The sequence below is a fragment of the Gobius niger genome (genome assembly GCF_951799975.1).
Source record: "Gobius niger genome assembly, chromosome: 15".
Taxonomy (NCBI): domain Eukaryota; kingdom Metazoa; phylum Chordata; class Actinopteri; order Gobiiformes; family Gobiidae; genus Gobius; species Gobius niger.
Genome location: NC_136866.1, coordinates 20,656,912 through 20,670,028, shown reverse-complemented (window position 1 = coordinate 20,670,028; position 13,117 = coordinate 20,656,912). Strand labels below are relative to the sequence as shown.

Here is a 13,117-nt window from a genome sequence, read left to right as displayed (position 1 = left end):
TGGTGTATCTGCTGAAGCTCTCTGATGACTCTGTGGTGGTGGTGGTGTATCTGCTGAAGTTCTCTGATAACTCTGTGGTGGTGGTATTATCTGCTGAAGTTCTCTGATGACTCTGTGGTGGTGGTGGTGTATCTGCTGAAGTTCTCTGATGACTCTGTGGTGATGGTGCATCTGTTGAAGCTCTCTGATGACTCTGTGGTGATGGTGTATCTGCTGAAGTTCTCTGATGACTCTGTGGTGGTGGTATTATCTGAAGTTCTCTGATAACTCTGTGGTGGTGGTATCAACTGAAGCTCTCTGATGACTCTGTGGTGATGGTGTATCTGCTGAAGTTCTCTGATGACTCTGTGGTGATGGTGTATCTGCTGAAGTTCTCTGATGACTCTGTGTTGATGGTGTATCTGCTGAAGTTCTCTGATGACTCTGTGGTGATGGTGTATCTGCTGAAGTTCTCTGATGACTCTGTGGTGGTGGTATTATCTGCTGAAGTTCTCTGATGACTCTGTGGTGGTGGTATCAACTGAAGCTCTCTGATGACTCTGTGGTGATGGTGTATCTGCTGAAGTTCTCTGATGACTCTGTGGTGGTGGTATTATCTGCTGAAGTTCTCTGATGACTCTGTGGTGATGGTGTATCTGTTGAAGCTCTCTGATGACTCTGTGGTGGAGTATCTGCTGAAGTTCTCTGATGACTCTGTGGTGATGGTGTATCTACTGAAGTTCTCTGATGACTCTGTGGTGGTGGTATTATCTGAAGTTCTCTGATGACTCTGTGGTGGTGGAGATGGACAGGAGCTGGAGTGCAGGACACTGATTGCAGACGACGATTCCCAGGCAAAACATCTGCTCCTGAATGAAGCAAGGGCCATCCAAGGCCCAGAGGTGGAGATAGTGGACTGCTATAACCTGAGAGTTCATGTCCAGGCTGGAATGGAAGGACATGACCAGACTCTACTTCCTGAGGAAGCTCAGGTTTTGAATGTGTACAGTAAACTGCAGGAGATCATGTACCAGTCTGTGGTCACCAATGCTGTCTAATTCGCTGTGATCTGGGAGGAGCAGCTCAGGCAGGTGCACACTGCCGTTGTGTCCTTGGGCAAGACACTTCACCCACCTTGCCTCCAGTGTCTGACACTGCTGTATAAATGAGAGAGTGAATGGGTGAGTGGCTCCTTTACTTGATGTACAGCGCTTTGAGAGCCTAAAGCGGCCTAAATGGTAAAAAGCAGTATTTACTCAACTCAAGGTTTGGGTGCCGTTATTGATAGTCGGTCATTTGCTGAATCAATAGTTAGATTGAATATATTTCAATTTATATTCAATTTTATATTATTTAATTATATATTCATATAAACAGGATAATTGTATATTTACACACTGTTCCTGTAAAATAATAAATCAATACATAAATAAGTAGTCTAATGTCTCATTCCAAGTAGCAAAGCGTTAGAAATCTGTTGTATTCCATTCAATTTCAGTTATTTATTTCACTATTTCACTCTGATCCAACTCCCATTAAAAGCTTATTTGACATCACAGACGTCTCCACCTGCCACAGTCTGCGCTTTATTTGGTTTTGAAGCTGTGATTGCACATTTTCGCTGAAAAACAGAGAGTTGCGTAGGTTGAGTTCTGTTGAGAGCAGTACTCCGGCGGCTCTGGTTACCCTCTCCCGTTACCATGACACCCGATCGCGTGTCACACGATCTCCTCTGCCATACTTTAGATCTGTGTAACTTTCCCCAAACATGGAACCACCGGCTCATTATGGGAATCAGATCTTTCCAAAGGCCCAACCCACGCTCACGAGTGCAGACGGTGTTTTGGTGAGGTGGGTTTGTAGACGCCCCATCAGAGACACACATTAGAGTGGCTGACATGTTTACTCAGGAACCAAGAGATACATTGCTTTAACAATGGTTTTACTCAAGCAGAAGTACAACGATTTAAACTATGTTCCAAATGATTACGCAAATTGTATTTCTGTGTCATAAAGGTGAAAGAAAAAGTTTTTCAAGTAAACTCAGGGACGGTATTGTGTCTCAGGCTTGTGCCTGTGATGATTAGTTGTCAGGCTAAGCCCAGTTAAGGGAAAAACTACTGAAAAGGGACGTTCCACATTATTAAGCAGACCAACATTGTCAACCAATAAAGAAAAAGGGTCTCTCTGCTGATGAAAGTGTGAAATAGTTGAATGCATTGGACTACGTATGAAAACCTTCGATATTTCATGAATGATTAAGTGTAATCATCGTACTGATAGGAGATTTGTGGATGATTCAGAGCACACACGGGTTTGTGCACATAAAGGCACAATGAGGATGGTTTTTGCCAGACAAATACATCAGATTAAGAGAACAGCTGCAACAAAGCAGCAAACAGGTATTTGAAGCTGCTGGTGCCTCTGGAGTCTCCCGAACATCAACGTGTAGGACCCTCCAGAGGCTGCAGTTGTGCATAAACCTTCTGTCCGGCCTCCCCTAAACTGTTCATTGAAGCTGATGAACAGAAACGGCTGCAGTGGCTCAGAAATACATGAGGACTCATTTTCAAACAGTCTTGTTCACTGATGAGGCCGTGTAACCCTGGATGGTCAGATGGATGGAGTAGTGGATAGTTGGTGAATGGCCACCATGTCCAAACAAGGCTGTGATGTCAGTAAGGAGGGGGCGCATAGCTGGATGCTAAAATTATGGCTTTAGTTTTTGAGGTTTTTAATTTTAACTTGTTTTCATCCACCTCAGGCTGCTTATTGGCCAGCAGTTCGGGCCTGATAATGACAATGATCATGCTTGAATGATCACATGTATGTGCTTTATGTGCAGGGTCAGGGGTCAGTCACCTCCATATTGTTTGCCTAAACATTTTACAAAAAGTAACCTTTGGCAAAATAAAAACATAGTCCTCGGGTTTATTGGTTCTTTTGTCAAGAACTTACGTATGAATTATACATTATATATGTAATGTCACTATTTCACTATGTCCTCCAAAACCAACACATTTAAACAGGTTTCCTCAGGGTACTCCAGTTTCCCTGACCGCTAAAAACATGTACAACAGATCTGGGTCTGTTGACAGATTGTTCCAAACAAATGGGGCTCTGTAACAAAAGTCTTTCTTTTCTACTTGGGGGAAAATATATTTGGATAGTTCAGACTAACCATCTGTTGTGTCAAATATGAAGAGTAATCATTTTGTGTATATTTATAATATTTATAAACACAGTCCAGTGGAGCAGTGCTTGATCTTTTGGTTGCAGACAAGCAGGAATTTATTTAGTCATAATCAGAGGTGGGTTCATATTCAAGTAAGTAATGTTACTTTGAAATAGTTTTTCTAGAAGTAAAAAGTCATGTCCCAAATAATCACTCAACTAAGAGCAAAAGTAAAGTAAAGAAAGTTTTACTTGAGTACTGTGAGTACTGAGTAACTATTTGAGCCTAAAAGTCTGATCGATGTTTCAGTAGTGACATGAATTATGAGAAACAAAACATGACATAATGAGAAAGTTGTTATACCATAAAAAACTATAAAAAGAAATCATTATGAAAAATGAAGAATTAAGTCGAAGTAAAAACTACTGCATGAGAAAAACTACTTGCAAAAGTACAGTTACTTCAAAAAATGACTTCATCTCATGTACTTGAGTAAATGTAAGTACTACCCAACTCTAGTCCTAATGCATCAAAATTTCACAGATATAATCAAACTTACAAACTTATAAACTATACCAATGTACTTACTGGTGACTGTAAGTGAGTCCCACCCGTCTCTGCTGCTGCTCAGTGACGCGGTAAACTCAAGTATTTGGATAAGGAGACCTGGTGATACTCGTGATATCCCTGTCTGTTTAACTCGTTCCAAACACTACAGATTCTATTACAGGTCTCGTTTCTCCTTCACTTCACACAGTACACTTTCTATTTCTATTTCCTTTGCACAACAACATCTGCTCACAGACTGTCCATCCAGGTCTGGATCAGCACTCGCACCGGGACTACAGGCGGAGACTAAAATAAGGACTTTGGTGGGTCTGGTTTCACATGTTTGGATTCAAATGAGTGAAACTGTAACAGAACAGCACCATCCACACACTGAAGGTTCACTTCCGCTCTTGGGGAAGAGGCTAAGAGAGAAAAAAGATGTCCAAAAGTATGACAAAAAGCAGCGTGTACAATGTCTTTAAAAAGTCATCAGTCATAGTCACAGCCACACAGCAGAAGATTATATGTCACAGTGGTTGAATACCTGGAAAGTATTCAACCACCTTCACTTTTTCTACATTCTGTAGTTACAGCCTTATTCCAAAATGGATTTTGGATTTATGATTTTGATTAAGATGTTTTGATCCAAATTTCAGTCCATACATAGTTTTGACATGCTTCTCTCATGGTTTAGTCCTGGTTCAGTCTGTGATATTGTCCAGATTTAGACCTGATTTAGACCCAGTCTTCTCTTGGTTTATTTCTAATTGAGTCCTTGGGTTTAGTCCTGGTTTAGTCCTGGGTAATCCTCATTTGGTCACTTCCGGCACCTTGGCGTGTGGCAGCACTCAGCTTACTAACATTCCTTTGGATTTACTAACATCCCCTACACTAACCTTATCTTGTCTGACTGTAATGGTGGTTCAGGACTTGTTTACTTGAGGAATAAGCTGATCGCGCTGAGGCCCATGCCGGAGTTGTGCCATTTCTACCCCGGGTGTTGAGGCGCCCGTACTGCGGCTGCAGAGCTTGTTTGTTTGTTTGTTTATTAAGATCCCCATTAGCCATTGCCCTTGACAATGGCTAGTCTTCCTGGGGTCCAGATTATAAAATCACATTTTCATACAATGATCACAGATCACAACAGCATAAAAATATAAATACGTATATACATATATATATATATATATATGTATATATTATACATATATATTACAACATATTAAATTTGTTGCAGTGTGACAACAGAGTCTTTTTAAAAATGTTTATGTCTGCAATGTTACAAATGTCTTTAGGCAGAGAGTTCCAGGATTTCATTCCTCTGAACATAACAGCCTTCTGTCCAGTCTGGGTTTTACATGACGGAAGAGTAAAATGACTGTTTACTGCGTGTCTTGTGTTAAACTTATGTATGGAGCAGCTGAATACAAGTACATCATACAAAACCTTAGGGAGTTTTAGCACACACATCTTTTTAAAGAAGCAAAGAAGGCCAAAGTGCAGTCTATTCTTCACCAATGTCCAGCCTAAAGTTTGGTGCAACCTTTGAATATTTGTATATTTTGAGCACCTTAGCGCAAGATGTGCCGCCTTATTTTGCACTAACTGTAGCTTCTCAATATCTCTTTCGGAGGCACTGGACCACACCACTGGGCAGTAATGTAAATGGGACAGAACAATGGTCTTGATCACTAGTGAAAGAAGATTTTAGCTTAAATAATTTGAGCATCTTCTGATAACCGCTAATTCTCTTCCCATAACAGCAACAGTACGATCAATATGCTTGGACCACTTAAGTCTGCTGTCAATAATGACTCCGAGAAGTTTTGTTTCTTCTACTTGAGTGATCACTGTGTCATCGACTGATAGTTCTAATTGTGGTTTTTCGTTTCATTTCCAACTACTGTAGATCCCAGTATAATGCTTTTTGTTTTGGATGTATTCAGTACTAGTTTGTTTGCATGAGCCCACCTTGCAACAGACTTTAGATCGCTGTCTAAGGAGCTTGACAGAACATCAGCTGATGAAGCAGGCAGGTATATCGTGGTGTCATCTGCATACATCACAGCTTTAGCATGATCCAATACCAATGGCAGGTCGATTGAAGATTGAAAAAAGTAAGGGCCCTAAACAGCTGCCCTGAGGTACACCACATTGCAATCCTTTTGAGAAAGAGAAACTACCGTTGTAAAAAAAACACATTGTTTACGATGCACGATGCACGATGTGAAAGATAGCTGGAAAACCACCCAATAGCATCTAATGAAAATCCGTAATACGACATTATATATACATTTTTATATTTATGTATTCATTTATTTATCTATTTTATCTGTTTTGTTTTTACTCTGGTAAAAAACAAGAAATAAAATTATGAATTTAAAATAATTCACGCCACAGCCTGGGACAAGCATCGGCTGCAGCGCATCGTGCTGCTGCTGAGAAGGTGATTGGCTGTGAGCTCCCATCTCTCAAGGACCTGTTCACCTCCAGGACCCGGAGACATGTAGGTCGTATCACAGATGACCCTTCTCACTCTGGACACGAACTATTCACCCCTTGTTAGCCTGCTCACTGACAATGGCAATAAAACCTAAAGAAAATCTTGCGCCCTGCATGTCAGCTGTGGGACCTTATACAGAGGTGTGTGTCTCTGTCAGAAGGTGCCTCTGTATAGAGCAGAGCTCAGGGACCCATCTCCATTATGTGGAGCCAGGCGAGTGGTCAGAAACACCTGTAGGGCAGCTGTAAGGCACGAGTGCTAACCACTGTGCCACCATGCTGTTCCTGTTGAGTTATTTTGTAGTGTTTTTTTTTTTTCTATAGGGCTGTTTTAGTGCTGAGCCTAGTAATCAGCAAACATTATTGTAGGCCTACACTACTCCTAACCAATGACACGCAGAGAGACTTCCAGGACACACCCTCAGATAAACCCTCTCAGATAAACCCCCCCTTTGGACGGAGAACATAAAAAAACACACCTGAGGAAAGGAAACAGAAGGGGAGAACGGGAGGCAAGGAGAAGGGGAAGACCAGACGGAGACGCTGAGAAGACTCTGTCTGAGTGGGGATACTACGCATGCTACAGCTAACACGGCCGCCACGGAAGGAACACGGACACTGGAGACCGAGAGACGCACGCCCAGAGCGGAGCTCAACGCATGCTACAGCTAAGTTAAAGGGACGCGCCCACCTACATACATACATACATACATGCGTGTGATGTGTGTGCTGTTTTGGTGCTGGACTCTGAGCGTCTTCTCCCCGTCCCCAGCGCGACGGTGACTGAGGACCACGGGACCAATCGGGTTCGGTGCTGAAGAACAGTGGATTGTAGTGGCTGGAGTCAGGCAGGAAACTAATCAGGAGGACAGCAGCAATTCTCCCACCCAGAAATGAGTCGCATTGAGAGAAGTATCCCCTCCGTATTTTAGACTGACCCTTTTTAGAAAAGACACTTTTTACCGTAGGCCTATTTTAATCCGGGCTGCACAATTCTTAGATTGCCTGTAAATAATACTATACTAAAAATAACCCTGACTCCTGTCCCATTTCTCATTTGTGGAAACCTTTTTGGTGGCTTAAACCTTGTTGCATTCTGACATCTTTCCAAATCTAGCACAGGTGGAATCCAGTCAAGTTGTAGAAACATCTCAAGAACGATCAGTGGAAAGAGCATACAGCTGAAACAGTGTGAATACTTATGTACTGTACATGTGATGTGTTAAGACTTTTAATACATTTGCAAAAACCTTTTTACTTTGTTTTACTTTGTCATTGCACAAATGTGGGATTTTTAATACATACATTTTGTAATAAAGCTGTAACAAAACCAAATGTGGAAAAAGTGAAGGGGTGTGAATACTTTCCGGATGCACTGTATGTCACAGGACCAACTGAAAACAAACATGCTGGCCATATCACACACTCCTCGTGATCAGCCTGGTACAGAAATCGCTATATCTGCATTGACATAATGCATTTAAGGCAAGAAAAAGCTTCTTCAAAATCAGGCAGGAATTAGATATTGCACAATCCCTCTGAAAAATCTTCCAAAGATCAAGCCTGGAACGTTTGGAGTCTAATAGGCAGGAGTCTCACTCATTTCACTTTAGGCTATTTCAAAGTAGCTCTACAAATACAAGCTGCGATGTTGTTGTATTCTGTTGTAACAGGAACAATTTCCAAAAGATGAAAAGTTTTTACAAGTTTAGCTTTGTTATATTTTGCAGCTCCAAACATTTTTTCTTTGGCAGAAGGTTGCAGACCCCTGCTATAGGAGCCTCTCAAGTGAAGGTGTTGCACTAGAGTGCTGAAAACCTCATTTTGAGAATACACACGTTTTGCTACTAATGTGTTATCAGCTGAATATCCCCCTGTGGACTTGGGCAGTTGTTTAGGAAGTTGAGAACTTTACAGCGGTACAAGGATGTTGCCAGGCCCACCTTACTGTACCCATAGGCCCCGGGGCTTAAATAGAATTGTAGGCCCCTAACGCTAACCTATAACCCTAACCCTAAATCCCACAAAAACCCTAACCCTGCTACTTCTACATGTATCCCTCTGGGCCAGGTAGGGCAGGCCTACTCCAGGCAGCGCAACACAATCATCGCATACGGTCAGTCATGCCGCAAAGTGAAGTGATTGACATGAAAATCAACAAATCACCTTTTCTTTTTCCCCCTTAATTCTGATAGGCCCTTGACTATGATAGGCCCCTGGCTCCAGCCCCTGCTAGCCCCTCGGTTAAGGCTCTGGATGTTGTGTGAATGGTGTGGGCACAGTGGAGCGAGGTCAGATCCAAGCAAAAGCAAAGTCAACAAAACATCATAAAATAACCATGGTAAAGGGAGAGTTTGTTCTATTTTTTACTTTGACATTAAAACTAAGATGATGAGCTGGTGATGTCCAGCTCCCAGCCACTCACAGTAGAGACCAACAAAACAGTTGTACATTTTTGTGTACATTAGTGTATTAATGAGAGTGTGAATAGGTGAGTGGCTCCTTGCTGCCAGAGGTGTCCAAAGTGTGGCCTGGGGGCCAAATGCGGCCCTCAGACCAATTTTTGATGGCCCTTGGCCTTCTTGATGAATCAGTACTCATCATCAGAGATGGTCCTTTTTATTTGAAATGTAATCATTTAAAATTTTTAAACATGTTATTGTGAGGCAGTGCTGGCATGAAGGTTTCAGGCATAAACAAAGGTATGGGGCACAATTTAAACCTCTGCTAGTCAAAGGTTTCGTGGCACTAACCACTGATCTATGGCCCTTCACCCCATGCACGCTTGAATATGCGGCCCCCCTAGAAAAAGGTTTGGACACCCTGCTTGCTGCAAAGCACTTTACCTGCCTAATGTAGGAAAAGCGCTATATCATATATATATGAAACCATTTACCAAAAAAACTTGGCGACTGCCTGGATAAAATTGTGGTCATTTTAAACATTCGCCAAACCTGAGAGCTCAAACAAACATTTAAATTCAAATGTTGGATTTTTAGTTGTACAATTAGTCGAACTCTGCAAATTAGAGTCAATTTCACATTAGGAAACTACCGGAACCACTAGCACTACTACCTCCATTACCACCACCAATTACTCCATTAATTCATTTGTGTTGTGGATCTGGAGCCCTTAACATAATCTTTCACCAAATAACTTCAGGTCCAGAATGCAGTGATCCTAGATCTATGGCACAAATATAGGATGTTGCCATGGTAATGAACTAATGAACTAATCTCCAGCTTTGGTCGCACACATTGTTCCCACTCAACTCAAGAATGGCTACTACTGTGAAAACACTGTATATGCTTTTAGTAATTGGTGTAAAATGTACAAATTGATGACGTATATCCTACAGTGCATCAATGCAAAGATAGCGGAAATCTATAGGAATTAGTGAATCTATTACAACTAAAAGAAGCACTATTCTACCATATCCCTCTCAGTAAGTTGTTTCACAGCAGTATTTCCCTCTCCTCCATGTTTCCTATCCGCAGAGGAGGATGCATTTCTTCTAAAAAAAAATCCTGCGTGTCGTTTTCGATTTTCAGCCTGAGTTTGAGGAGTGAAGTATCCTTTACAAACCGCAGTCAGCCGTCTCAAATGGCCACTGTCCGAACCCAAACAACAGACGAGCCATGGGTACGTGTCCAAGTAGAAGAGAGACAGAGAGAGCGCAAAACTAGGGCTAAACTGAGGAGAGGATAGAGTGCTAAATTAAGGCTAAACCAAGGAGAGTAGAGGGAGAGAGAGAGAGTTAGAGAGACAAACTAGAGCTAAATTCAGGAGAGGAGAGAGAGCGCCAAACTCGGGCTAAGCTGAAAAGAGAGAGAGAGAGTGTCAAACTAGGGCTAAAGCAAGGAGAGGAGAGAGAGCGCCAAACTAGGGCTAAACTAAGGAGAGAGAGAGCACCAAACTAGGGCTAAACCAAGGAGAGCGAGAAAGAGAGAGAGAGAGAGAGGGACAGAGAGAAATTAGGGCTAAACTGAGGAGAAGAGAGAGAGAGGGGGAGAGGGAGAGAAATTAGTGGCTAAACTGAGGATAAGAGAGAGAAATTAGGGCTAAACTGAGAAGGAGAGAGAGAGAGAGAGAGAGAGAGAGAGAGAGAGAAATTAGGGCTAAACTGAGAAGGAGAGAGAGAGAGAGAGAAAGAGAGAGAGCGCGCCAAACTAGGGCTAAACCAAGGAGCACCTTAGACAGAGAGAGAGAAATTAGTGGCTAAACTGAGGATAAGAGAGAAAGAGAGAGAGAGAGAGAGAGAGAGAGAGAGAGAGAGAGAAATTAGTGGCTAGACTGAGAAGAAGAGAGAGAGAGGGGGAGGGAGAGAGACAAATTAGGGCTAAACTGAGGAGAAGAGAGAGAGAGAGAGAGATTAGGGCTAGACTGAGGAGAAGAGAGAGAGAGAGAAAGAGAGAGCGCCAAACTAGGGCTAAACTAAGGAGAGAAAGAGAGAGAAATTAGTGGTTAAACTGAGGAGAAGAGAGAGGGGGGGAGAGAGAGAGAGAAATTAGGGCTAAACCAAGGTGAGGAGAGAGAGCGCCAAACTAAGGCTAAGCTGAAAAGAGAGAGAGAGCACCAAACTAGGGCTAAACCAAGGAGAGCGAGAAAGAGAGAGAGAGAGAGGGAGAGAGACAAATTAGGGCTAAACTGAGGAGAAGAGAGAGAGAGAGAGAGAGAGATTAGGGCTAGACTGAGGAGAAGAGAGAGAGAGAGAAAGAGAGAGCGCCAAACTAGGGCTAAACCAAGGAGCACCTTAGACAGAGAGAGAGAGAGAGAAATTAGTGGCTAAACTGAGGAGAAGAGAGAGAGGGGAGAGAGAGAGAGAGAAATTAGTGCTAAACTGAGGAGTAGAGAGCGAGGGGAGAGAGAGAGAGAGAAATTAGTGCTAAACTGAGGAGAAGAGAGAGAGAGAGAGCGCCAAACTAGGGCTAAACCAAGGAGCACCTTAGACAGAGAGAGAGAGAGAGAGAGAGAGAGAGAGAGAGAGAGAGAGAGAGAGAGAGAGAGAGAGAGAAATTAGGGCTAGATTGAGGGGAGAAAGAGAGAGCACCAAGCTAGGGCTATACCAAGGGGAAGACGGAACAAGCAAGACAAAAGTAGGACTGAGCTCGGGCTAAACCAGGGCCGAACCTGGACTAATGTAGGACTAAACTTGGCCTAAACCAGAGGTAAACTGGCACTAGACCTGGAGTGAACCAAACCTAAACTCGGGCTAAGTGAGAACTAAACCAGTGACAAACCAGGACTAAGTGAGCCAAGACAAAGCCAGGACTGAGCCATAGGTAAACCAGTGCTACAACAGAATTAAACTAGAGTGAACCAGGGCTAAGCCAGGTTTAAACCAGGACTAAGCTAGGGCTAAATCAGGAGCCCTAGAAGTCCAGGAGCAAACCAGGACTTCTAAACTAGAGTTAAACCAGGGGCCAAACAGGACTAAACAGCTAAACCAGAAGTCAACCAGTCCAGGAGTGAACCAAACCAAGGACTAAACAGGAACTAAACCAGAGATAAACCAGGACTAACTAAGCCACGACAGAACCAGAAGTAAACCTGTGTTAGCATTAAACATGGACTTAACCAGGGCTATAGGACAGGTTTAAGCCAGGACTAAAACAGGACTAAATAGGGGTTAAATCAGGCTCTAAACAAGGACTAGGTAGGGCCTCTCCAGTGTTTGAGACAAAACTATCCCAGCATGCATTTCCAAGGAGCACACTGCTGTCTGTTACTGAGAGGTCAGTTGTCATCATCACCATGGCGATAAGTACTGGTGGACCTCTTTGTATACAGTGAGGGCTAAACCAGTCGGATTGCACCAGTTGCTTTCAAGGACTATACCGAGAACCATTAGCAAAGCACGGGCTGTAGGGCTAAATCAAGACTAGTTAACAAGCCAGGTCTTAACTCGGACTAAACCTGACCAAAAACTCCAACTGTGCCACAAGTGCCGACAAAATGCGGCTTTTACGCACAGCAGGCGTAAAAGCAAGTGTGTGGCGCGCGGAGGAGACGTGACGCACATCTGGATACGCGCGCACAGATTTGGATACATGCGCGTGCACATGTGGCCACAGCTGGTCGTCAAGTTAAAGAGCAACATCTGGGAACCTCCCTCTGAGATTATATTCTTTTTTAGCACTAACTCATAACTCGCGTAACTCCTCAGATACAAAGTCGATGTGACTGCGACGGCACACAAGGGAACATTCATGAAGTTGGCTACCTGACCTGGCGGCTGACTGCGTGGATCTGTGCGCACTTGCTCGAACGGGAAAAGTGTTCGCAGTAAAATAAATAAATAAATATAGAAATGCAGGCGGAGTGAGCGACGAACCTTCATCTCCTGGTTGAGCTCCCTCTTGACGGGGTGCGCGGGCTTCCTGCTGCGTTTGTTCTCCGCGGCTCTGCCTTTCTCCATCTCGGGCATAGTCCCGCTCTGGAGTCCGGACCCGCTCGGATCGAAGTCTCCCAGGTCCTCTCGCAGAACTCGCAGTACCGTGAGCGCGGAGGAAGAGGAGGTGAGAGAAGTAATGGTAGAAGTGGTTTAAAGTGCTCGGGCTGTCAGCGGCGCAGCGGCTGTCATGCCCCTCAGCGGCCGCTCGTCCCTCCTCCTCCCACGGGCAGACTGTGCTCTGCTCTGAACGGTGAACATGCTCTTGGGCTCATCTCCACAGCGCTGGCCCCCCACCCCCTCCCCTGCGCGCACACCACTTCCTGACAGGCCTTCAAAGTACAACTCAAAGCCAAACTTGTAATAGTCACTCTTTTAAGCTTGTAATATACATCTTTATATATATAAACACGACAGTTTCAGGTGCAAGCTGCCGTCCCTTTGCGCTCACTCTTTTCAAAAGTAAGACAAGATTGCAGATCTCAAAGCACAGCAGCTGAGAGCCACTGCTCTGGGGCAGA

At 43.6% G+C, this 13,117-nt stretch overlaps 1 protein-coding gene across 2 annotated transcripts in view; it reads right to left on the bottom strand.

The window, feature by feature from the left end:
• sobpb (sine oculis binding protein homolog b) overlaps nucleotides 1–12,694 on the bottom strand; it is a 49,432-nt gene extending 36,738 nt beyond the window's left edge. For both annotated transcript variants that reach the window (XM_079572687.1, XM_079572688.1), the window contains exon 1: nucleotides 12,540–12,694. In XM_079572687.1, coding sequence (XP_079428813.1) covers nucleotides 12,540–12,632 — 93 coding nt within the window. In that variant the 5' untranslated portion in view covers nucleotides 12,633–12,694. The remainder of the gene's footprint in view (nucleotides 1–12,539) is intronic.
• Between the last annotated feature and the right edge of the window lie 423 nt (nucleotides 12,695–13,117).